The sequence below is a fragment of the Heterodontus francisci genome, chromosome 13 (assembly GCF_036365525.1).
Source record: "Heterodontus francisci isolate sHetFra1 chromosome 13, sHetFra1.hap1, whole genome shotgun sequence".
Taxonomy (NCBI): Eukaryota; Metazoa; Chordata; class Chondrichthyes; order Heterodontiformes; family Heterodontidae; genus Heterodontus; species Heterodontus francisci.
The window spans coordinates 98,518,545-98,543,891 of record NC_090383.1 but is presented as its reverse complement, the minus strand read 5'-3'; the positions used below and the strand labels follow the sequence as shown (position 1 = coordinate 98,543,891).

At 42.9% G+C, this 25,347-nt stretch overlaps 1 protein-coding gene across 1 annotated transcript in view; it reads right to left on the bottom strand.

Moving 5' to 3' along the window:
- LOC137376530 (exportin-5) overlaps positions 1-23,984 on the bottom strand; it is a 107,760-nt gene extending 83,776 nt beyond the window's left edge. Inside the window, exons 1-2 of the mRNA XM_068045251.1 lie at positions 23,687-23,984; positions 2,897-3,018 (exon numbers count right to left, since the gene is read on the bottom strand). Of these exons, the coding sequence (XP_067901352.1) occupies positions 2,897-3,018; positions 23,687-23,791 (227 nt within the window). The 5' untranslated portion in view covers positions 23,792-23,984. The remainder of the gene's footprint in view (positions 1-2,896; positions 3,019-23,686) is intronic.
- Between the last annotated feature and the right edge of the window lie 1,363 nt (positions 23,985-25,347).

The window sequence follows — 25,347 nt, the reverse complement described above, 5'->3', positions numbered from 1 at the left end:
AGCAAGCCGTGATCTGAATTGATGTCTGCACCTGGTTAAGGGAAAGCATTCTTGTACCTCTCATTGGTGTGTATGGTGTAGTATGCGAGTAGTCCCTTTGTACACTTGTCAGCCACACGTTCAAGACCGTATGGGTGTGGACAAGGATCAGTGGTCTCCGCTGTTATGAACTCTTACATATTCTGGGACCTCGCCTCGGCTGGCGTGCTAGATTGAGTGAGGGGAACAGCAACTTCGCAAGATGCTGTATAAGGGGTGTCACCCTTTTCCAAGTGCACAAAGCCTGAACTCTCTATTCAGAGTCAATGGCTCAGAAGGCACGACAGCAAAATGTGAGACATGTGTACAGCAGAATGGTGATGCTTAAAGAGTCAGGGTACTCACCAAGTATCACCCATAGTCATTGAATCTAGCATAAACAGCAGTAGTGATATAGGCAGACCTGGTCCACCTGCAGAAAGATCTATTGTAAATAGGAACAGGGAAGAAGAGGACTTGCTAAGAAGTAGGAATAGCTAGGTGAATGACAAGGGCAGCCCAAAAATGGGAAAAAAGTTTACCATCTGATGATGCTCTCAAACCCAGACAAGAACTCTTGAAAATCGGAATTCGGAATGTGAGGACTCTCCTACCAGAGTGATAAAATAGACAACTGCATGAGAGAGATGGTAAGACTCAACATCAACATTTTAGGATTGGCAGATGTTAGATGGATGGAATCTAAGAAAATAGACAAAGGTAAACTGGTGATGATCTTCTCAGGTGGCAGTAAACACAAGAATGGAGTCGGAATAATGATGACAAAGAAGGTAGCAAGAACCATGCAGGGATATTGGCAATATCAGAGAGAATGATTATGGCAAAATTTAAAGAGAAATGGATGAACATTGTGGGTTTCCAACTGTATGGGTCCACACAGGATCACTGATGAAGTTTAAGTACTCTAATGAGGAGGTGCAAAAAGCATTGAAGCGTGTGAAGAGTGGAGACATTTCGAGAGTCATGGGTGATTTGAATGCAAACGTTGGCAGAGAGGAGTGTGGAAATGCAGTAGGAGCATATGGGCTTGAACAACAGAGATGAACACCTGATACAGTTCTGTGAAGAAAACAACTCGGTCATCTTGAATACATTCTTCAAAACAACACCCAAAACGACTGTACACCTGGAAGAGTGCAGGTTCACAGAAATCAAATAGATTTTTACCATTTGTCTCACTGCGAAAACCCTTGAAAAAAGTTACACCTTAATGAACAAGGTTTGGGTTTTTAACAGCGTACTAACTTCATCATTACTGCTAAACACCCTCACTGGCCCTGAAAGAGTAACTTTATGTTGTGGAATGTCAAACTTCTCCATTATGATAAAATAAATTACACTTTTTTTTAAAAAAATTGTTTATATTGATATTTTAGTTTTTATTCAAATCCAATCATAATCATTTATACCCCTAATTGAAAACAAGTTAAAAAAGGATAACGTGCTTTTAACTTCCTGGTTTGCTGTCTGTGAGAATACTTTAATGTGATTCTGAACTCACCTAATACTGGACTCTCAAGCATCTCCAATTTTAATTACTCCACCACTGGTGGCCGTGCCTTCAGTTGCCGAATCCCCAAGCTCTGGAATTCCCTCCCTGCACCTCTCCAGCTCTATCTCTATCTCACTTTCCTCCTTTGAAGAAACTCCTTAAAACCTACCTCTTTGACCAAGCTTTTGGTCATCTTACCAAATATCTCATGTGGCTCATTGTCATACTTTGTTTTATAATTCTTCTGTGAAGCACCTTGGACGTTCTATTACATTAAAGGCGCAATACAAATATATTTGATTGGTGGCTTACCCTACTTGCTGACATCACTGCAGCCACAAGCCTAGAAATCCTATTAACTAGAGGGTAGATTTAAACCGCCATCAGGAAAGGGGAAGTCCACACCAGAGATCACTAGATCTTTGTGGACAGCTTTCAAGGTCAGCGGCAAGCACCATTGCTTCGCCACTGACTGCAAAATTTAGCCCAAAGTCATCACTGGGATTGTACTGAACTAAGGTTCTCTGCATTGCATCCTTGGACTTCCAGTAGAGTTCCCTTTCAAATACCAGGCTCTGTCAAGAAATTAGTTGTTTTCATTTTCGGCTTGGGATATAGCCAACTCGTGTACTCCCTACATCGCAGGCAGAAGTTACTTCAAGGATGAGTTTTTCCCCTCTGAACATTATCCATCTGATGGGGGTCCTTGAAGTTATCTACTACTTTAGACAACATTTATGATGAGAAAGGATCTTTGCAACTTTTATTATACTAAGAAGGAAGCTTCCCTGTTTTGGGTCAGATCAGGACAAAGCACATAAGCAATTGGGTCTCATGCGACTCCTTTTGTCACTTGCCCATAATATAATACTTCTCACATGAGCAATGCTTTTAAAGAAAACATTTTTAAAAAGAGAATACAGTAAAAGCATGTGTTTTTTCTGGATCAGGATCAAGTTTGAAGCATGTCATTATGGACCATTAGCACCAGCTTCATGGTCCTTGAATGTATTGTACTATCTTGCAATATGCAAGCGAGCTACACTATTACCCATTTTGTATTATACCTCAACAGTCAGTTTGCTATGAGCTTTTCTTCCTCCTCCATTGTGTTGACTTAAGATTTTCATTTCACTATGACAACTCTCAGATAAAATGTTGAACAAATGTAACATGTGCAAGGAGGATGTGTCAGAGACCTCATTCAAATAAATGCACAAAATGCAAATAAAGAATCAAGATTCACAAAATTTATGATTTACAGCTGCACAACATTCTATTTATTTGAAATATATACTATAAATAGCATGATGTTTAAATAGCAGGTTTATATAATAAAAGCTGCACAGGAAAAATTTCACTCACTTGATAGAATGCTCCAGAATCTGAAGTCCAAAGTGACGGACAATCCCTGTATTGTTTTTCTCAGCCAGACGTAACCCACACTGCACTGTATGTGGACACTTCTCCTTAAACTCTTCACAAAACTGTAGTATTGAAGTATGGAAAATATATGTTTAAGCGAGTTGCTTACAGAGTGCCATCAACATTGTGAAAATTTTCTAAACAATCACAAAAAATTCAAAAGAACGTTAGCTCTCTCAACATTAGATTTGCACAAAACATTTTGGAATCTGAAAACAATTGCACCCACGAAGTCAACTGAATTCTGGAAAGCATCTGTGCCAACTCAAAATTAACATCCTGGCTCAACAGGTGTTTTGCACGGGTCAGCATGTACAGCTAATGGAGCCACAAGTGAAAACCTCATTTGGAAAAGGTGCTATTCCTAAATATGGTAGAACCACACCAAATCAACAGATCAATGTAAACAAGAAACAGCTAGAACTCACTTCGCACAGTGAGCAATGTGAAGAGGACTTTTTAACCTCACCCTACATAGACTTGATATTTGCACTACAAGTTGCTAGAAATAAGAACTGATCATTACACAATGATGTCAACGTCGCATCTGGAACTTCAAATGTCGTACCCAATGATCTATCTCCTTAACTAATGAAAGAGAGAGAAAAAGAAACAGAGCAAACGAGAAGGAAATAGGGTAAATGAAAGTCAAATTAGAGACAGAACGAAAAATAGAGGCCAGAATTTTACAGAACTCCCGATGTCAGGTTCTGTGACTGGGCGGGGGAGGGCACCGGAAGATTATTCCGGCAGTGGCCCGCCAAGGAGAGCAACGCCGGGAAGGGTTGGGCCCGATCTTCCCGCCGGCGGCCAGGCTCCGTGGCAGACGCCCCGCTGCTGGGCAACAGGACCTGGCTTTGAATATTTCAATGACCAGAATGCACTGCAATCTTATGGTCGGGCCACGATCTTCTGAGCAGCCGCCGGCACTCAACGCCTTGACTTTCCCATCTGAGGAAAGCAGGTGCCGCAGGGGTGGGGAAGGGGGGAGAAAAAGAGAGAATGGGTCAAATTTTAATTATTAGTGTAGGGGATGGTGGGAAGGGGTGGCCTGAGCGCACTTTGTTCAGTTTTGGGGGAGGGGGAGTGGTCATGTTTGAGAGGTACATGTTCTGGGGTGGGGGGGGGGGGGCAGCAAATACTTAGTTTTGTTACTGGGGGTGGCAAATCGGCAGCAGATTTATGATCAGAACAGTTGGGGGGGAGAGCACAAAGCTATAAAACTTTAAAACCAGCCAGCTACCCTGTAAAAATGGCACCTGCGCCTGCCCACAGGCAGCTGACACCATTGCCGGCGGACAGCCCACTCCCTCCACGTGATTGGGGGGTGGGACCGGGGGCCAACCAGGTCATTGACATGGGCGGTGGCATGGCAGCACATGGCCTGCCATTTTTTCGCCCGCCGCCACTCCCAGCGACAGATGCAAAAGATCCAGCCCAGAGAGGAAAAGTGTGGATTAAGAGAGAAAAATCAAATTTTAAAAAGTGGAAGGAACTGAAAAAAAAAACACGAAGTAAAAAATGACATTACAACCCAGCTGCTCACCACTTCCTGACACCCACTTTTAAAGCTGCGTGCAGTCAAACACACTTTTGGTCTCTCTTTTCAGCAGCTCCAACTCACCATTTCAGCTGTTCCGGCCCTCGTTTTTTAAAATTCTTTCATGGGCTCTGGAGGTCAGTGGCCAGGCCACCACTTACTGCCCATTCTAAATTGCCCCCAAGATTATAATGAGACGCTTTATCAAACCGCTGCAGTCTGTGTGGTGTAGGCACGGCAAAAGTGCCATTAGGTAGAGAGATCCAGGATCTTGAATGAGCGAATGAGGGAACAATGATGTAGTTCCCAATTAGGATGGTGTGTGACTTGGGAGAGAAAGAAAAATCATCGCTGCTGGTGGTGTTCCAATATGCTAGAGAAACTTCCAAGCCTGTTTGTGAAGAAGACACTGAGACTTGGATGCTTTGGCGGGGACTGTTCATTGCTTGCCACAGAGCTTACCGCTTCACTCCTAACACCAAACACCTATTCACCCTATTACCTTCAACTACTAGGTACTTAATGTCCATTCACAGAACTTAGACACGAATAGATGACCCTCTTTTCTTTAAATACATATATAAAAATGAAAAAGGAGACAAAATAATTATACATTTTTCTTTATCTTACATTATACCATCGACCTTAAACAGCACCAGCCATTAACATACTGTATATTCCCCTTTTTTTTTTAAAAAGCAGAATTACAAAGCGATCTTAACATTAAAAAATTTCCATGTTTTTCTAATTCAGCATAACACAAGTTAGTCCTCTTAAAGGACATCCAATAATTTCTTTGAACAAGCACCTCTCTTCGCAAAACAATCCGACATTTGATGACTTGCATCAACCTATTTTATTTTGGAAATTTCTTTTATACTCACGAACTCAATCCTCAACCTCTTTTCCATGATACTTTTTGTCGAATGGACATTGTCCCAGAGAGAACGGTTATCTACACAGCATTCTACAGGAAAACTTTTCTCTGACCCTGATTAAGAGATCCGTTAAAATACTCAATAAATACATACCCATATCTATTGCTTCTACCAGTGCAAGTGTCTCAGCAGCTAAGGTGCTTTTAACTATCCTTTCTTTTCTTCGATTCCCAGGCTAATGGACAACATTTATCATTTCTTCCCACCAAAAATATAACGAACCTTTCTGCGCTCGAATAACCATCACTAAGATTAGCGTGTGAGGAGTTATTAAAAATGACTAATTTCAATTCTTCTGGGTCACCCGATGTTGGAAACTTGAGCGTACATTTGTCTAAACTCAATTTCTTCAATGTTTTATTTGCTTTCAGCGCTTCCAATAGTAGCATGTTTCAGCATGGTGCTCAATTCTAATACATCGTAGCAAGCATCTGGCCTAGATTGTGTGCACAACCAATTTAATTGCCCGATTAAGCTCCTTCACTGGTCTGCTTCTTCCTTGGTTGCAGAGTCGTCCTTTTGTGAGGATCTGGCTCGATTTCTTGGGATCCTATTAACATTCTCTAGGTAAGACTGTTGATTTAGAGTTAACCCCAACTTAGTCTGCCGAATATACAACCCTATATATTTAAAATCTCGGGAAACCAGACTTCCAATTTTAAATTCCTTTAGAACTTTATCTACCACAACTTTCTCAAATGCCGCAGATCCTCCCCACAGAAAAATGCCTGCTAGTTTTTCTTCACTGTACCAATAAAACATTGCTGGTTCTGCTTTTAACTGAATACAACCAACTTTTAGTAGGACGAACCTAACTGAAAAATACCACACCCTGGATGCATCATTTAGCCCATAAAAACACTTGTTTAGCTTCCATAATTTCCCCGCTATATCTCCAGCTTCTTTTGGTAGCTTTAAAAATACTTCCCTTTGAAATTTCCCCCCTCAGTTCAAGAGACCAGGATGTGAAAGCAGTTTGGGTAGAGAAATGAGAAATCATAAAGGCAAGAAATCACTTGTGGGAGTGGTACACAGGCCACCTAACATTAACCATACTGTAGGACAGGGTATAAAAGAAGAAATAATGCCAGCCTGTCAGAAACGTATAGCAATAATTATGGGTGATTTTAACCTACATACAGACTGGAAAAATCAGATGGGCAGAGGTAGCCTAGATGAGGAGTACATAGAATGTTTTCGGGATAGTTTCTTGGAACGATACGTTCTGGAGCCAGACAGCAGGCTATACTAGACCTGGTATTGTGCAACGAGATAGGATTAATTAATGACCTCATATTTAAGATGCCTCTAGGTAGCAGCAATCATACGATGATTGAATTTTACATTCAGTTTGAAGGAGAGAAGAGTGGGTCCAAGATCAGTATTTTAAACTTAAATAAGGGCAATTATGAGGGCATGAAAGCAGAGCTAGCTAAAGTGAACTGGCAAATCAGGTTAAGGGATAGATCAATAGCGATGCAGACATTTAAGGGGATATTTCAGAATACAAAGAATAGATACATTTCAACAAGAAAAAACAATTCCAAGGGTGGGACCTGCCATCCGTGGTTAACTAAAACAGTTAAAGATAGTATCAAACTTAAAGAAAAAGCCTATAATTGCGCAAAGATAGGAGGCAGGTCAGAAGATTGGACAGAATATAAAAAAAAGCAAAGAATGACTAAAAGATTGATAAGTAAGATAAAATTAGAGTCCAAGAGAAAGGTAGCTAGAAATATAAAGACAGATAGTAAGAGTTTCTATAGATATTTTTTTTAAAAAGAGTTAATAAAGTGAGCGTTGGTCCTATAGAAGGTGAGCCTGGGGAATTAATAATGGATAATAAGGAGATGGCACATGAACTAACCAGATATTTTGCATCAGTCTTCACTATTGAGGATACAAGTAACATCCCAGTATTAGCTGCAAGTCAGGAAATGGAAGGGAGGGAGGAACTCAAGAAAATTACAATCACCAGGGAAGTGAACAAACTGTTGGAGCTGCGGACTGACAGGTCCCCGGATCCTGATGGACTTCATCCTAGGGTGTTAAAAAAAGTGGCTAGTGAGATAGTTGATACGTTAGTTTTCATTTTCCAAAATTCCCTAGATTCGGGGAAGGATCCGCTGCACTGGAACATAGTGAATGTAACTCCATTATTCAAAAAGGGAGGGAGACAGAAAGCAGGAAACTGCAGGCCAGTTAGCTTTACATCTGTCTTGGGGAAAATGTTAGAAGCTATTATTAAAGACGTTATAGCAGGGCACTTAGAAAAATTGAAGGTAATGAGGCAGAGTCAATATGGTTTTGTTAAAGGGAAATCATGTCTAACTAATTTATTGGAGTTTTTTGAGGGAGTTACATGTGCTGTGGATAAAGGGGAACCGCTGCATATATTGTACTTAGATTTCCAGAAGGCATCTGATGAAGTGCCACATCAAAGGGTATTGTAGAAAATAAAAGCTCATGTAGGAGATAACATATCTGCATGAATAGAAGATTGGCTAGCTAACAGGAAACAGAGAGCAGGCATAAATGGGTCATTTTCTGGTTGGCAAGATGTGACGAGTGGTGTGCCACAGGGATTTGTGTTGGGGCCTCAACTTTATACAATTTATATAATTGACTTAGATGAAGGGACCGAAGATATGGTTGCTAAATTTGTTGATGACACAAAGATAGGTAGGAAAGTAACTTGTGAAGAGGACATAACGGGGTTAACAAAGGGATATAGGTAGGTTAAGTGACTGGGCAAAGACCTGGCAAATGGAGTATAATGTGGGAAAGTGTGAAATTGTCCACTTCGACAGGAAGAATAAAAATGCATATTATCTAAATGGTTGAGAGATCGCAGAGCTGAGATGCAGAGGGATCTGGGTGTCCTAGTGCATAACTGCAAACGGTTAGTCTGCAGGTACAACACGTAATTAGGAAAGCTAATAGAATGTTAATGTTTATCGCGAGGGGAATTGAATACAAAAGTAGGGAGGTTATGCTTCAACTATACAAGGCATTGGTGAGACCACATCTGGAGTACTGGTCTCCTTATTTAAGAAAGGATGTAAATGCATTGGAGGCAGTACAGAGAAGGTTTCCTCGACTAATACCTGGAATGGGCAGGCTGTCTTATGAAGAAAGATTGGACAGGCTGGGCTTGTATCCACTGGAATTTAGAAGAGTAAAAGGCGACTTGATTGAAACGTATAAGATCCCGAGGAGTCTTGACAGGGTGGATGTGGAAAGGATGTTTCCCCTTGTGGGAGAATCTAGAACCAGGGGTCACTGTTTAAAAATAAGGGGTCACCCATTTAAGACAGAGATGGAGAAATTTTTGCTCAGTGGGTCGTTAGTCTTTGGAATTCTCTTCCTCAAAAGGCAATGGAAGCAATCTTTGAACATTTTTAAGGCAGAAGTAGATAGATTCTTGATAAGCAAGGGGGTGGAAGGTTATCGGGGGTAGGTGGAAATGTGGAGTAATCAGTTCAGCCATGAACTTATTGAATGGCAGAGCAGGCTCCAAGGACCGAGTGGCCTACTCCTATTCCTAATTCGTATGTTCGTATGTTGCAAAAAAATTGCTTTGATGTCAATGGACTTGCATTCCCATGAGTGTGCTGCTAAAAGGGCAAGGAAAATCCTCAAACTTGCTTTTCCTGCTGTTGGGGAGTCTGTCAAGCTCTTTTTGGTTTGCATCCTCTACCAACTTACCATCTAACTTGTTAGTAGCCACTAGAGCTTCACAATCATAAGGGCTCTTACTTCTTGTGGCGCTCCTCGCCTGCTCTTTGGTCCTTACCTTGTGAAACCACGTCCCCTACTAGATCTCCGATCTCTTTCTGGACTGCTACTACTTGACCTGTCCCTCCTACGACTAGAGTTCCTTTCACAAGTTTGTGACCTTTTCCTTGGTCTATGATCATCTTCAGGCCTACTGTTTGAACTTACACTTTGTTTTCTGGCCTTCCACATTTTCACTTTCTTCTGCCAATCTTTAGGTCGGATATCCTGTCCCTTGTCTGGCACATTCAGCCAATGTTTGTATTTCCCTGTGGTCTTTCCTGCCCTTCCTATGATGCTGGCTTCCCTCCATTCACTAGCCCCTTCTAGCACATAGGGACTAGAGTCCCAACTTTTGGTAGTTGACTTTCACTATCACTTGGTCCACTCTCAGTTAGCCTCTTATCTGCCATAATCTGTTGCTCGCAAAGGTCCGACATATGTGCATGTGAAGTACATGGTGCATCATCAGTGTCCATCACTTGTTCAGATTCTGTCAATGTATAATCAGTGCCAATAAGCCGCAAGGAATGTACTCCAACGGTCTGGTTGCCTTGTTACAATTACAGTTTTGCCATCAGTGCCTATAACTTTTCCTGGGCCTCTCCATTCTTTCTGCCCTCTTTTGTAATACACCATGTCCCCGGTATTAAAATTCTTTTCTGATGGCCTGATCCGATACCTCAAAGCTCTCCTGTTTTTTTCTGAAACCTCCACCTTAATAAATGCTCTTCTTCCTGCATGCATGGCACTCAAATGTTCCACAAAATTGAACTAATTGTAGTCCCCTCATAAGCCGGAGGATGATCCCACATTACAGAAGGTATTTTCGGATTTCCTCCATAAACTGATTGATAAGGGGGGCTGTAGTTCCCAACAACTTGAAGCATGTTTTTCGTATATACTGCCCACACCAAAGCAGTCGTCAATTTATAATTCGGTTGGTCGGCTAAAATTTTTTGGAGCATTTTGTCAATCACACCGTGATTTCTCTCTCAAATCCCATTACTGAAAGGACTTTCTGCTGCCGTATGCATTGCTACAATATTCATATTTTCACACATTCACCTGAACTCATCATTGGCAAATTCTCTCCATTGTCAGTTAACAATCTAGCCAGTGGTCTCAGTCCCGTTCCTATCCACCTTTCCATGACCTTGTCCACTATTAACTATAATTTATAGTAAAGACAAAAAGGTAACAGACTGAATCTAGTCGCTATGTACAGAATGTGTAGGAGAAAAAAGTTTTTCTCTTCATCTCATACTGTCATGCTAAGCCCTCACCTGCCAAGAATGAGGCACATTAATTTTGTCATGAACATTGATTTTAAACTGTTGGAGTGAAGAAAGGACTTGTTAAGCAGATCAGCTGCAGCTGGAAAAATCATTTGCATATTAACTGACAGTGATTGGAAGGACAAAAGGGCCATTCCCTGACACATTCAACCCACAATGGACTTTGATCACCAGGTACTGTGTGTAAGAGCAGCATTCCAGAGACTGCTAACGTGATCTAACCAGTATTGGATTGTACCAGCTGGTCACATGACTAACTGGCTGTTCTAGGGTTTTTTGAACTAGCCAGAGAGTTTGAACTCAGAAAGACTGCTTGCTCCTCAACTGAAAAGATCTCTCCTGTCTGTTCCCACCTTTTTCTCACAGGCCTCTGAACGCCTGAAGACACATGAACCCCAAGAGAGAAAAGTTTCCTACAGTGAACAAGGTTTAAGAGGAACACTGGGCCCCAACGAAAAGAAAGGTCTACCTACAAGCAAGGACTCTACAGTGAGCTCAAAGAACCGTTACAAAAACTTTTCAGATATTGCCTCAAACTTTTCCACTTTATTTTTTCTTCTGCTCTTTTCTCTCTATTTGCATGTATCGCGTATGCATGCTAGCGTGGGTGCGTCGTGTATCCGTAGACGTCAACCAAATTAGAGTTTAAGTTGAATAAATTTCAACTTTTCTTCTTTCAACCGAAGAAAACCTGTTTGAGCCGGTTTATTTGCCTTATAAAAAAGCAGCGAACAAGGATTCACCAAGGGGGAAGCTAAAAACAGTGTGTTTAAAATTAAACCCTGTTACAGTAAGACCAGGTGAAGGTTGAGAGCGACCCTTAAACACCTTTCTCACCTGGTCGTAACACATACCTCCAAGTCCATCACTACGGTTTCATTAAAGTCCCTTGCTAATGGGAGATTCACTACGGGTCACAATGGCATCCTCCTGTATTTGTTTTTACAAACATCACATTTTTCACTGATATCCTCAATGAGTTTAATGTAGTCATCATCTTTTAACAGAATCTTCAAGCTATGACAAGCTGGATGTGCAAACCGTCGATGTAGTTTTGAAATAACGTGCCTTTTCTCTTTCAAATCCCTACCCCTGGATGCCATTAATACCTCTTCAACATCCTGCTTAGAGATGTCAGATCTCACTAAAGGAATACAATAATGTCTCGACTGTGTAAACTGCGAAGTTACAGATTTCCCAATGACAATCGCCTTATCATGTTCCATATCCAATTTCATCTCAGCCTTTTCCATTGAAGGTTTACTTAGCAGCAAATGTATTTCACTGGATACATCTGTACTAATAAAATGGTTTACACCTGTTATTTTACACGGAATTACCACTCTTTTTAGTGATTTCAACGTGTCGTCATCCCCGAACCTGAAACAGATAGAATGGTCATATTCTTTGACCTTACATGGATTCATGAAGACCGAAGCAACACCTCAACTGGTCTACTCCACATAACCTGAACGTACAGCCACTGTCTAGTACACTGTGCAATTGAACGAATCTGCGACTAGGGCACTCATTACTGGACTGAAGCTTCTCGTGACCAGTACAATTCCTTCTGATTGATCAGTAGCGTCATCCTCGCCTTCCAAATCTTCCACGTCATGTGTCATCTCAAAAACCCTGTTATTCCTTTTTGGATAATGCAATGCTTAATGATACTTTGAGTCTCATCGGAAACACCTGATGACCTGTTGGTTATTCCTGGGGTTTATCCTTCTGCCATAATTGCCGCCGTCTTTTACAGCTGCCAAAAGGGTCTCTACCCTCATTCATTTTGTGTGTGATTCTCCTTTCGTACTGATGTTTGGGCCCCATATTTGAACGGCCTTGAAATGCTGCTAGCATTGTAGCCTTCACCTTCGGGGTTACCGCTGAAGAGCCCATTTGTGCCATGAAAGCAGCCGGAAAAGAATGCTTTCTCCAAAACATCTGGTCATAAAGTGTATCACTCTTTGAATCTAACTCCAGTTAATACCAAGAGCCTATCCATGTTCCTAGCACAATCCAACAATTTGCAGGCAAGTACTGATATAGGAATTTCCAAGTAGAATCGCTGCAACTTTGCATATAGTCGGTTAAACTCCATAATATATTCTTCTATGGAAGAACCATCCATTTTTCTAAATTCATCAAAGTCCAACCACGCCTCATAGGCCCTCAGTAAGTCATCATTCATATATATATTTTATCCATAAATTTTAAGAGATTGCCCAAATGATGAGTCTCTAGCTCAGAGAACACTTTGCCCCTGATCTTGCTTCTGGTGGGAAGTGAAAGTGCAAGGGCTATTCCTTGCTTCCTTTTTGGTAAAGATGTAATCCGTGTCCACAGATCAACTTCATTCTTCCATTGATCGTAAGGTTCAGCTTCACAACAGTGGTAGAAAATCATATCCCGACACCTTACACCTAGTTTTCAGTCATCTTTCTTCAAAACAAAACTCAAATTGCAGCATTCTCAAAAAAAGAACTCCAATTCTAATCTCCTATCTGAAAACAAATCTTAGTTTCCAATCTTCACTTTCAGGCAACCATTCTCTGCTACCTATGCTAGAGAAACCTCCAAGCCTCTTTGTGAAAAAGACGCCAAGACTAGGATGTTTTGGTGGAGACTGTTTATTGCTTGCCACAGAGCTTACCTCTTCACCCTATTACCTTCAACTACTAGGTACTTAACATCCATTAACAGAACTCAGACACTAACACAGGCCCCCTACTGCCCTTGTCCATCTCGGCAGTAGAGGTCATGGTTTGTGAGATGCTGTTGAAGCAGCCTGGCAGGTTGTTGCAGTGCATCTTGTAGATGGCACACTGCAGGCGTCGTGGATGGATGGTGGTGGATGGGGTGTCAACCAAGCAGGCTGCATTGTCCTGGATAGTGTTAAGCTCTGAGCGGCAGGCATTAGGCAAGTGTGAAGAGTATTTCACCACAGTCCTGGCTGGTCCCTTTTGGATGGTACAAAAGCTTTTTTTTGGGGGGGGGGGGGGGGGGAAAAAGGGGTGGAAGGTTTAAAAGGCGAGTTACTTGCCATTGAGCAGCCAACCCCCATCTTTCTCTTGTAGCCATAGTATTTATGTAGGTGGCCCATTCAAGTGTCTGGTCAATGTTAACACCCAGGATGTTAGTGGTGGGGGATTCCGCAATGGTAATGCCCATTGCACATCAAGGGGAGATGATCATTGGCTGGCACTTAAGTGGCAAGTAAATTTCACTCCATTCCTCTAACTCGAGTCATTCCTGTGCACCTCTCCCTACCAGATAGGAGGGCCTTTGACCATTTCAGACATAGTCTCTGGCACTCCCAGCCCTAAATATTGTTATGTTTAAAATCAAACTCTTCAATTACATTCTTGGTTTCCCTGCCTAATTCCTCACAGGTTTTTGTTGTTTTTGTGCATCATACAAGCGAGCGAGTTTTATTTCTCAATTAGTATACAAACATTTTTACCTAAGCTGCAAGGGTATGGAACCCAGCAATTTACTTTTATGTAGCACCTTTAATGTTGAAAAATGTCCCAAGGCACTTCACTTGAAGGATCATTTTAAAAAAGGAATGTTGTACCAAAGCAAAGAATTGACTTAACACTTGGACAAAAAGGTAGGTTTTAAGTAGGACAGGGAGGTCAAAGTGGAGGAAGGGATTTCCAGATCATGCATTAGCAGCTGAAAGATGACCATTTTGGGGTGGTGGAGGAAATACACAAGGAGGTCAGAATCAAAGGAGTGGAGAGTTTGGGCGTGGAGGAGGTTGTAGGACTGGAGGAGCTTCCACAGATACAGATGAGAGGTCTTGAAAAGATTTAAAAATGAAGAAAATGATATAAAATTTGAGGCATGTGGGGACTGGAAGCCAATGTCAGAAAGGACAGGGGAGATGGGCAAAGATTTGGATGTGAAGGATGGACATGGGAGGCAGGCCTGGAGAGCACTGAAACTGTAGAACTCAGAGGTTATAAAAAGGCAAGAGTGTTTCAGCAGATCAGCTGAGATGGGGCAGAAGCAGCTTGATTTACTGGATATGGACTCCAAATCACTCATATACTGGACATAGAGTCCAAAACGCAACCCGAGAGCAAACAGGATGCCATGGCTACAGCCTAGTTATGTTAAGACACTGGCTAGATAATTGGTGAGTTTGTGGCAGGTGGTTAAGGGAGGCAGCCAGGCAGCAAGAGGATTGTGCCTGAGATTTTTTTAAAAATATCTGTTTCTGGTATGTGGGCAATGGTTGAGGACCTTCTGGAATGCCTGCAGTCCTTCTGATGATAGCACTTCCAGAATTCCTGAATAATTATCTAGTAATGATATAAGAATAGTGATATATGTTCAAGGAAGGATGGTGTCACTTGGAGAGCAACTTGCAGGTGATGCTGTTCCCATGACATTGATTCTCTTATCCAACTTAGTGGTCGATGTAGCAGGGAAAAAGGGCTGTCAAAGTTGTTGCAGTGCATCCTTCAGGTTGCATATGCACTGCAGTCACAATACACCAGTTTTGGAAAGGTGAATATGGAGCTTAAGTGTTCTGTCCTGCATGTTGTAGAGCTTCTCAATGTCGTATTCCTGACTTGACCCTTGCAGATGGCGGACTGGCTTTGAAGGATCATGTGGTGAGCCAATGGTCAGAGTATCCAGCCTCTGTCGTGGTGTCGATATGGTTGGGCCATTTCAGATTCTGGTCAAATGGTGACACCAAAGATGTTAATGATGTGGAATTCCAATAGTGATGCTGCCATTGAAAGACCAGGAGAGACGGCTTGGGCTTCTCATTCAAAAAGGTCATTGTCTGATACTGATATGGTAGTAACATAACCTGTGACTTGTCACACAAATCTGGTTGTTATCCAGGACTTAATATAGGTTTGCATAAACTGTTGCACTAGAAAAGGAGCTGAACACTAGAAACATCAGTAAGCAGCCCTATTCCTGACCTTCTAATGGAAATGAAGTTCACTGATGAAGCAGCCATTTGTGGTGGGGCCAAAGTACTTCTGCAGTGATGCCCTCGGTTATGATACTGACTTTCCACAATCACCTTCCTTTGCATCAAGTATGCTCTTAATCACTGGAAGGTTTTTCTCTGGCTACTAATGACCACCATTTTGCTTTGGCTACCTGGTGCAGTACAGTTAAATGCTGCCAGTCATCAAGAGCAGCTACTCTACTTAATTCTTCCATCCTTATCTATATCAGTACTATGAAGAAGCCTCAAGGTGAGTGGTTATGCTGGAACCCAGATGGAGTGTTGAATAATTTTGGCGTCACTTGATGACACTAGCAATGATTGCTTCCTTCGCTTTAATTATAGTTTGAAGGCGGCTGTTAGAGCAGTAACTGACCAAATTACATTTATTTATTTGATCCTCATCTCAAACAGTAAGTGCGAGGAGCTCATGGACTTCTTTGTCAGTAAGGTAGACACCATCCGATCAGCTGCCTCTGCTATGTCCCTTCCCTCCACTAGACCATCTGGCCAACTTCCTCTAATGCTCCCCCTACCCTTGCCCTGAACTCGCATCTTTCTCTTGTTTCTCTGCTACCTCCCCTCATCCCCTCTCTGAGGTCATCCCTTGTCCATGAAACCCACCTCCTGCTCCCTTGATCCAATTCCCACTAAACTACTGACCACCCAATTTCTCTACATTAACTGATAGTTAACAATTCACTCTCTTCAGCTGTCTTCCCTCTCTCCTTTAAATCTGTCATCACCCCTCTCCTCAAAAAAACCAACCTTTGATCCCACTGTCCTTACAAACTATCATCCCATCTCCAACCACCCTTTCCTTCCCAAAGTCCTTGAACATGTTGTTGCCTCCCAAATCGATTCCCATATTTCCCAAAACTCCATGTTTGAACCCCTGCAATCAGGTTTCCAGCCCGCCACAGTACCAAAACACCTCTTATCAAATGACATCCTATATGACTGTGACAAAAGTAAACTTTCCCTCCTCACCCTTCTCGATCCATCTACAGCCTTTGACACAATTGACCGCACGATTCTCCTCCAACGCCTCTCCACTGTCATCCAGCTGTGTGGGACTGCTCTCACCTGGTTCCATTCTTACCTATCCAATCACAGACAGAGAATCACTTGCAATAGCTTCTCCTCCCACACTGTTACTTCTGGTGTTCCTCAAGAATCGAGCCTTGCCCCCCTATTTCTCATCTACACTCTGTCCCTCTGCGACATTATCCAAAAGCATAATGTTAATTTTCACATGTATGCTGATGACATCCAGCTCTACCTCACCACTACCTCTCTGGACTCTTCCACTGCTGTTAAATTATCAGACTGCTTATCTGACATCCAGTACTGGATGAGCAGAAATTTCCTCCAATTAAATATTAGGAAAACTGAAGCCATCATTTTCAGTCCTTGCTCCAAAGCCCTACCCTAGCTCCTGACTCCATCCCTCTCCCTGGCAACAATCTGAGATTAAGCCAGTCTGTTCACAATCTTGATGTCACATTTGAGCTGGAGATCAGCTTCTGACTTCATATTCGCTACATCACTAAGACCGCCTATTTCTACCTCCGCAACACTGCCTGACTTCACCCGCATCTCAGCTCACCTGCTACTGAAACCATCATTCATGCCTTCGTTATCTCTAGACTCGACTATTCCAACACACTCCAGGCTGGTCTCCCACTTTCTACCCTCCACAAACTTGAGGTTTCCCAAAACTCTGCTGCCATGTCTTAACTCGCATCAAGTCCTATCCCTCCATCACCCCTGTGCTCACTGACCCACACTGGATCCCAGTTAAGCAACGTCTTGATTTTAAAATTCTCATCCTTGTTTTCAAATCCCTTACTATCTCTAGTCTCCCCCAGCACAACAACCCTCCAAGATATCTGCACTCGAATTCTGACCTCAAGCATCCCTGATTTTAATCACTCTATCATTGATGGCTGCGCCTTCAGCTGCCTAAGCCCCAAGATCTGGATAGAATGGAGATGAAGGGTCTATTCACCTTAGCAGAGAGATCAGTGACGAGGGGGCATAGATTTAAAGTGATCGGTAGAAAAATTAAAGGGGAAAAGGAGGAAAAACTTTTTCACCAAAAGAGTGGTGATGGTCTGGAACTCACTGCCTGAAAGGGTAGTTGAAGCAGAGACCCTCAACTCATTCAAAAAGGAGTCTGGATACACGGCTCAAGTGCCATAAGCTGCAGGGCTACGGACCAAATGCTGGAAGGGGGGTGGGGGGGGAAATTAGAATAGGTGGGTCGTTTTTCAGCTGGCACAAACACAATGGGCCAAGTGGCCTCTTCCTGTGCCTTAAACTTTCTTCTATGATTCTAAAAGAAATGCCCATTAACTGAATAGTACTTTGTAAGTAGCTGATACCCCAAAATTACAAAGAAAGGCATTTTCTTTACTTATTAAAACACTTGAAAACCTTGCATCACACTTATACATTACACAGTTTTCTGATGAATTTTTTGTCGTTAAAAGTGCCAAACTATTCCCAGTGGCAATGGGTTGCATCTCCTCGACCTGTATCAAATCAACGTCCTCTTCGCTCACTGCTCCGAGCACTTTCAACCTAGCCGTCAGTGAATAAGGCTATCCTGGTGATCCCGTTAGGCTTTTCTTCTCTGCAAACTTCAATTTTCAAAATAGGTTCAAGTCTTCACGGCCTTTCACTTTATCAGACTTTCCTCTTCTCTCAAGACTGCCACCACTAGTCTTCTGTACAGCCTGCCTGCCTTCAGAAAATCTGTTAAATTTATCTGGAATGAAACATCAATTGCATATTGGAAAAAGGCAATAAGCTAAGTCCAGAAGTCTGGTTTGCTCAAAGCTACCTGGGTCTTCCATTGTTCCCCGGTGCTAACAGCTGCTTGGCATATTTACATCCTCAGAACCACCGACTCCTTGTTAATGATCCAAAAGTCTAGGAGGGTGAAACCCATTACTCTTCAGGTGTTACCCAGACCAGTCTCTGTATTTTTCAAAAAACATCTTTGATCTGTATTCTCTATTGTCCTGGTAACCAAGAATTCTGTCTTGTCCTTGGGCAGAGTGGATATGAGGTCACCCGACTTCTCGGACTCCATCTTAAACTTTTAAAAATCACAGTTCCTAGAACAATCATGTTACAAAGTCCAGCATTCATAACACCATGTCCTTACTTACACCGAGTCCCGTTCCCCCCATCACCTATGTTTCACTGACCTACACTAGCTCCCAGCCAAGCAATGTCTTGACTTTACAATTCTCACCGTTGTTCTCTGTCCCTCCCTATCTCGATTATCTTCCAGCCCCACAACCCACCAAGATATCTGTATGCCTCTAATTCTGGCCTCCTGGCATCCCTCAGAACCACCTTTATGACCAAGCTTTTGACCGTCTGCCACAATATTGCCTTATGTGGCTCAGCATCAAATTTTGCTGTATAAAACTCCTGTGAAGTGTCTTGGATTGTTTTGTTATATTAAAGGCACTGGAGCCCTGCGCAGGTCGGGAAAAAAGAACCCGACTTGAACCATGGCGGACCCGAGCCCACCCCAGCCAGAGTCCCTCTGATTTTGCCCCGAGCCCACCCCAACCCGAACCCGCCCTGACCATCTCTTTACTCACCTTCGGACTCGAAATCTCCAGGACGCTGCAACGCATGCGATGACATCATCATGATGTCACTCGCTCACTGCATAGACTCAGTTTCGTCCTGGACTCCCAGCTCATCTAAGTTTTTTAATTTCAATACTTACCAGCAGAGCATTTACCATGTGTGTCCAGCCCGACCCGACCCGAGCCCGAAAGTCATACCCTGAAGATGGGCCCGACCCGACCCAGACACGTCATCAGGTCCTGTCTGGTTCGGGTCGGGTAGCAGGCCTCTAAAAGGCACGATATAAATCTAAGTTGTTGGGTACTTCAAGGACAGGCCAAGTAGGATCAACCACTTGCTACTTTTGGCTGAAATTACCTGCAAACACTTCAGCCTCAATTACTGCAATTACATGCTGGGTTCCAACAGCACTAGAATAGGCATCTTCATGGAGTCATCTCCTCTTGTAGTTGCCTGGTTGTCCACTACCATTCTCCAATCAAATGGTAAGCTTAGAGTTTTGTTCCAATCCATTTGTTGTGGGTCAGTTCAGCTCAGTCTACAGGCTGTTGATTTTAGTGTTTAGAATGCATGTAATCATGTATGCAAGCTTCACTAGTCTAATGTCTCATTCCCAAGTATGGCCGTGTTCCTGTTATGCTCTTCTGTACTTCAAACAGAATGAAGGTTGGTCTCCTGCATTGGTAGTGACTAAAGTATGACAGATGTACCTGACCACAAAATTACACAATACAGTGGTATACAACTGTACTGCCAACAGCCCACTGTGCCTTATGGATGCCCAAAGTTCAGACTGCTAGATTGGTCTTGTCAGTCCCACTTGCGAGTAGTTGTGCTGCAGTGCACAAGGGAGTATGTCCACACACTGAAAACAAATTAGTCTACATGAGGGTGGTCACTTCTACCAATGCTGTCAAGGAGAGACAGGCAGTTCAGTTTTTTTTAAATATTCGTTCGTGGGACGTGGGCATCGCGGGCTAGGCCAGCATTTATTACCCATCCCTAATTGCCCTTGAGAAGGTGGTGGTGAGCTGCCTTCTGGAACCGCTGCAGTCCATGTGGAGTAGGTACACCCACAGTGCTGTTAGGAAGGGAGTTCCAGGATTTTGATCTGGCGACAGTGAAGGAACAGCGATATAGTTCCAAGTCAGGATGGTGAGTGGTTTGGAGGGGAACCTGCAGGTGTTGGAGTTCCATGCAACTGCTGCCCTTGTGACTCTAAGTGGTAGAGGTTGTGGGTTTGGAAGGTGCTGTCGAAGGAGCCTTGGTACGTTGCTGCAGTGCATCTTGTATATGGTACACACTGCTGCCACTGTGCGTCAGTGGTGGAGGGAGTGAATGTTTGTTGACGGGGTGCCAATCAAGCGGGCTGCTTTGTCCTAGATAGTGTCGAGCTTCTTGAGGTGGTGTTGGAACAGCACCCATCCAAGCAAGTGGAGAGTATTCCATCACACTCCTGACTTGTGCCTTGTAGATAGTGGACAGGCTTTGGGGAGTCAGAAGGTGAGTTACTCGCCTCAGGATTCCTAGCCTCTGACCTGCTCTTGTAGCCACGGTATTTTATATGGCTACTCCAGTTCGTTTCTGGTCTATGGTAACCCCCAGGATGTTGATAGTGGGGGATTCAGCGATCATAATGCCATTGAATGTCATGGGGAGATGGTCAGATTCTCTCTTGTTGGAAATGGTCACTGCCTCGCACTTGTGTGACGCAAATGTTACTTGCCACTTATCAGCCCAAGCCTGGATATTGTCCTGGTCTTGCTGGATTTTTACACAGACTGCTTCAGTATCTGAGGAGTTACAAATGGTGCTGAACATTGTGCATTCATCAACGAACATCCCCACTTCTTATGATTGAAGGAAGGTCATCGACGAAGCAGCTGAAGATGGTTGGGCCTAGGACACTACCGAGGAACTCCTGCAGTGATGTCCTGGAGCTAAGATGATTCACCTCCAACAACCACAACCATCTTCCTTTGTGCTAGGTATGACTCCAACCTGCAGAGTTTTCCCCTGATTCCCATTGACTCCAGTTTTGCTAGGGCTTCTTGATGCCATACTCAGTCAAATGCTGCCTTGACGTCAAGGGCAGTCACTTTCACCTTACCTCGAGTTCAGTTCTTTTGTCCATGTTTGAACCAAGGCTGTAATGAGGTCAGGAGTTGAGTGGCCCTGGTGGAACCCAAACTGAGCAGATTATTGCTAAGCAAGTGCCGCTTGATAGCACTATTGATAATATCTTATGTCACTTTACTGATGATTAAGAGTAGACTGTTGGGGCGGCAATTGTCGAGTTGGACTTGTCCTGCATTTTTGTGTACAGGACATACCTGGGCAATTTACCACATTGCTGGGTAGATGCCAGTGTTGTAGCTGTGTTGGAACAGCTTGGCTAGGGGCACGGCAAGTTCTGGAGCACAGGTTTTCAGTACTATTGCTGGAATGTTGTCAGGGCCCATAACCTTTGTAATATCCAGTGCCTTCAGTCGTTTCTTGATATCACGCGTGATGTCAGTGAAGCAGGTTACTTCCTTATGTTGGCTCCCTCACCACTTGACAGACTCACTCAGACAGCTATGTCCTTCAGGACTCAGGTGGCACTACCAAGCTACTCTCTTGGTAGTGGACATTGTGGGCCTCTACCCAACCCTGTGCCTGTGTTCCTCAGAGCTTCCAAGGAAAATTGAACATGAGAGAATATTTCATCTTGGAAATGGGGGGTGCACAGCAGTAGGTGGTTTACGCAATCTTGTATGCCCTAAAGCCACATCTAGGGCAAACCAAGAGGGACAGAATACCTTTCCTAAAGGAGATTAAGTGAGCAATCTTTACAAAAAAAGATGTGCTTATATCATGCCATTCACAACCACAGGATGTAAAGCACTTTGCAGCCAATGAAGCAGTCAGCAACCAATCTCTACACAGCAAGTTCCCACAACCAGCAATGTGATAATGACCAGATAATCACAGTTTTTGTGATGCTTATTAAGATATATATTGTCCAGGACATGGGGGAAAATAACTCCCGTTTTCTTCTTCAGAATAGTGCCATGGGATCTTTTACATCCACCTGAGGGGGCAGACACAGCCTCAGTTCAAAGTCTCATCCAAAAGATGGCTCCTCTGACAGTGAACATTCCCTCAGTACTGCACTGGAGTGTCAGCCTTGATTTTAGTGCTCAAATCTGGAATGAGACTTAAAATCCACAACTTTCTGACTCAGATGCAAGAGTGTTACCAACTGAGCCACTGCGGACAGATTTCCATGGTGCTAGCCTTCGAATTATATGATTTATTGAATTTCGATTTCAATTTGACACATGGGATTTCAATTTACAGTCTCTTGGATACTATGCCATACAATGACTATGCTGAGAGTTTAAGCAGGCTAGTGCCATACAAGATTATGTGCAAAAAGACACATGCTTGGAGTAGATAGCTGGGATACTGTTGCGGAGGGATTTGAAATAGCACAAGCACCTTAAATTCAATTTGTAAGCACGCTCTTCCAGCCTGAGGCACATAAAGAGGCCTATTACACAACCAAAATAAAGGCACTTTTTCATTTTTGTCACCCATTATCACCAAGCAATTCCAGATAGCAAGGACACATCAAAATAAAGACCAAATCATAGAAAAGTTTGGTCTCAACAGATTTTTTTTCTTCTTTCCTCACCAGCTATTGCTTTGGTACCAATTTATACAAAATTGTGGACAATGTAGTGCTGCGATTTATGCCACTGAAAATCAGGCTGAAGGTACCAATATTTATTTATTAAAAGGCCAAATCAGACAGTAGAAACAAACTGCCATCATCCCAATTGTTTGAACAGACTTAAACTCAACTTCCAGTAGTGAAAGCTGTGGCACATGGCATCCTGTCCCCCAAAATAATAATTTAGCCCCACTAAGTAAGACAAAAACACATATCTAATTAATTACTCCAATATCCACTACAAATGCAGTCTAAATTTTAACTGGATCAATAGATCTTAAAAACTAAGATTCCAAAATTCAATTGTCAACACACAACTCTACCAGATGTAAATGAGATACATGTTTAGAAAATGAGACCCATGCGAGAAATTACCATCCTTGCAGGAAAATGTCTAAATACACAAATGTGAAGAAACCCAAATACAGACACATGACATCAAAATGAAAGGAAACATTGTTTGCCTCAAATGCACTGAATTCTATTATGTGAAAAGCCTTAGGACGTTTCCCTACGTTTGAGGTGCTATATCAATGCAAACAGCTGTTGCTAACCACCTTTTGATCGAGCAACTCCACAGAATGAATGAAAAGGCAAAACGCGCCACAATGGCGCTAATATTTCTTAAGATCATGCTTTGCAGAGGGATTGGTGCATTTTTAAAAATTACAGAAAACTGAAACGCGCAATGAGAACACATTTAAAACTTGCAACTGCTCTATTAACTTCTTGCTGGAATAAAAAAAATTCTGATTTGTTAAAAAAAAAAGCGAAATTATTTTAAAAATACGAATTTGAAATGGGAGACACGTGATTAATGTATTTTAGACGAAGGTGTCCGATCGCCTCTTTTAACAAGAACTCGCCTTCAAGGCCTCCAGCCGGTAGCGCGAACTCGAGCCTCCATCCATGATCACGTTTACCGCCTTCATCAACTGCTCGCACAACGTCGTGATCTGATCCGCCGACATAACTGCACCTTTAAACGGTTCTTCTGTGTCTTAGAAAAATGCAGATGTAATGAAATAGCACCGATAACCAGTGATGTTTTTTAACAAAGCGAATTAACTAACGAACAATGACGCAACCCCTTATTGTCTGGAGCACCGGTGGCGTGAACAGGTCGTCACTTCGACGCAGACGGCGGCACATGCGCGCGAGGGCGACTATCAATGGATGATGGGGGAGGTTCCGAAAAACCGTTGGTTGTTGTCGTCCCGCCCGTCGTCAGCTTCCGGTTTGGGGAACTATGGGTAAGTGTTCAGCGAAACATACTACAACTCCCACAATGCAATTGAGCGCATTTCCGGTTTAATGGGGAATATTCGCTGTTTGGCATTACGAATTGTATTTGGCATTACGATTGCTTTGTCGCTTGGGTTTTGAGCCTTGTTGTTCAGTTTATTCTAATTATCAAATTGTATTATCTAGGCCAATATGCCCCTGTGTGAGAGTGATGTTGAATGAGTTTCCCGCGGGAAAACATCCAAATCGGACGCTAATAATAGAGCCACCGGATGTAGGGGGAATATAGTGTGCGTTACGCAGACAACGTACAGTTTGCTGGTTATTGTTCAACTGGTTCCGGTCTGCCGACTAGATATTTTGGTTTACCGTTGGTCTTTTCATTAATATTACTCTGAAAAAAAGATTATCTGACAGGAAGAATGTGCAGGGCTACGGGAAGAAGGCGGAGAGTGGCATTAGGTGGATTGCACCTTCAGAGAGCCAGCACAGACACGCGGGCCAAATGGTCTCTTGTGCTGTAACCATTCTATGATGGAAGAAATGGACCTCCTTATGTTAGAGCTTTTTTAGGTTAAAACTAGCAGGGTAGATAAAGGGGAACCAGTGGATGTAGTCAGAGTCACTTATGACATAAAAGGAGCCCATTTGGCCCATCGAGTTCATGCTGATTCTCTGCCAAGCAATCCAGTCAGCCCCACTCCCTCGCTCGATCCCCATAGATGTGCAAGTTTATTTCCTTAAAGTGCCCATCCAATTTCCTTTTGAAATCATTGATTGTCTCTGCTTCCACCACCCTCGTGCACGGTGAATTCCAGGTCATTACCACTCACTGTGTTTAAAAAAAAAAGTTATTTCTCACACTCCCCTTGCATCTCTTACCCAAAACCTTCAATCTGTGTCCTTTAGTCCTTGTACCATCAGTTAATAGGAACAGTTTTTCCTTGTCTAACTTATCTAAGCCTGTCATAATCGTGTACACCTCTATCAAATCACCCCTCAATCTCCTTTGCTCCAGGGAGAACAACCCCAGCTTTTCCAAACTCGCCTTGTCACTAAAATCCTCCATCACTTTAACCATTCTGGTAAATCTCTGGACCCTCACATCTTTCCTAAACTGTGACCAGAACTGGACCCAGTACTCTAGTTGTGGTCTAACCAGCTTTATAAAGTTTCAGCATAACTTCCCTGCTTTTTTACTCTATGAAGCCCAAGGTCCCAAAGCTTTGCTAACCACTCTCAATATATCCTGCCGCCTTCAAAGATCGCTCTGTTCCTTCAC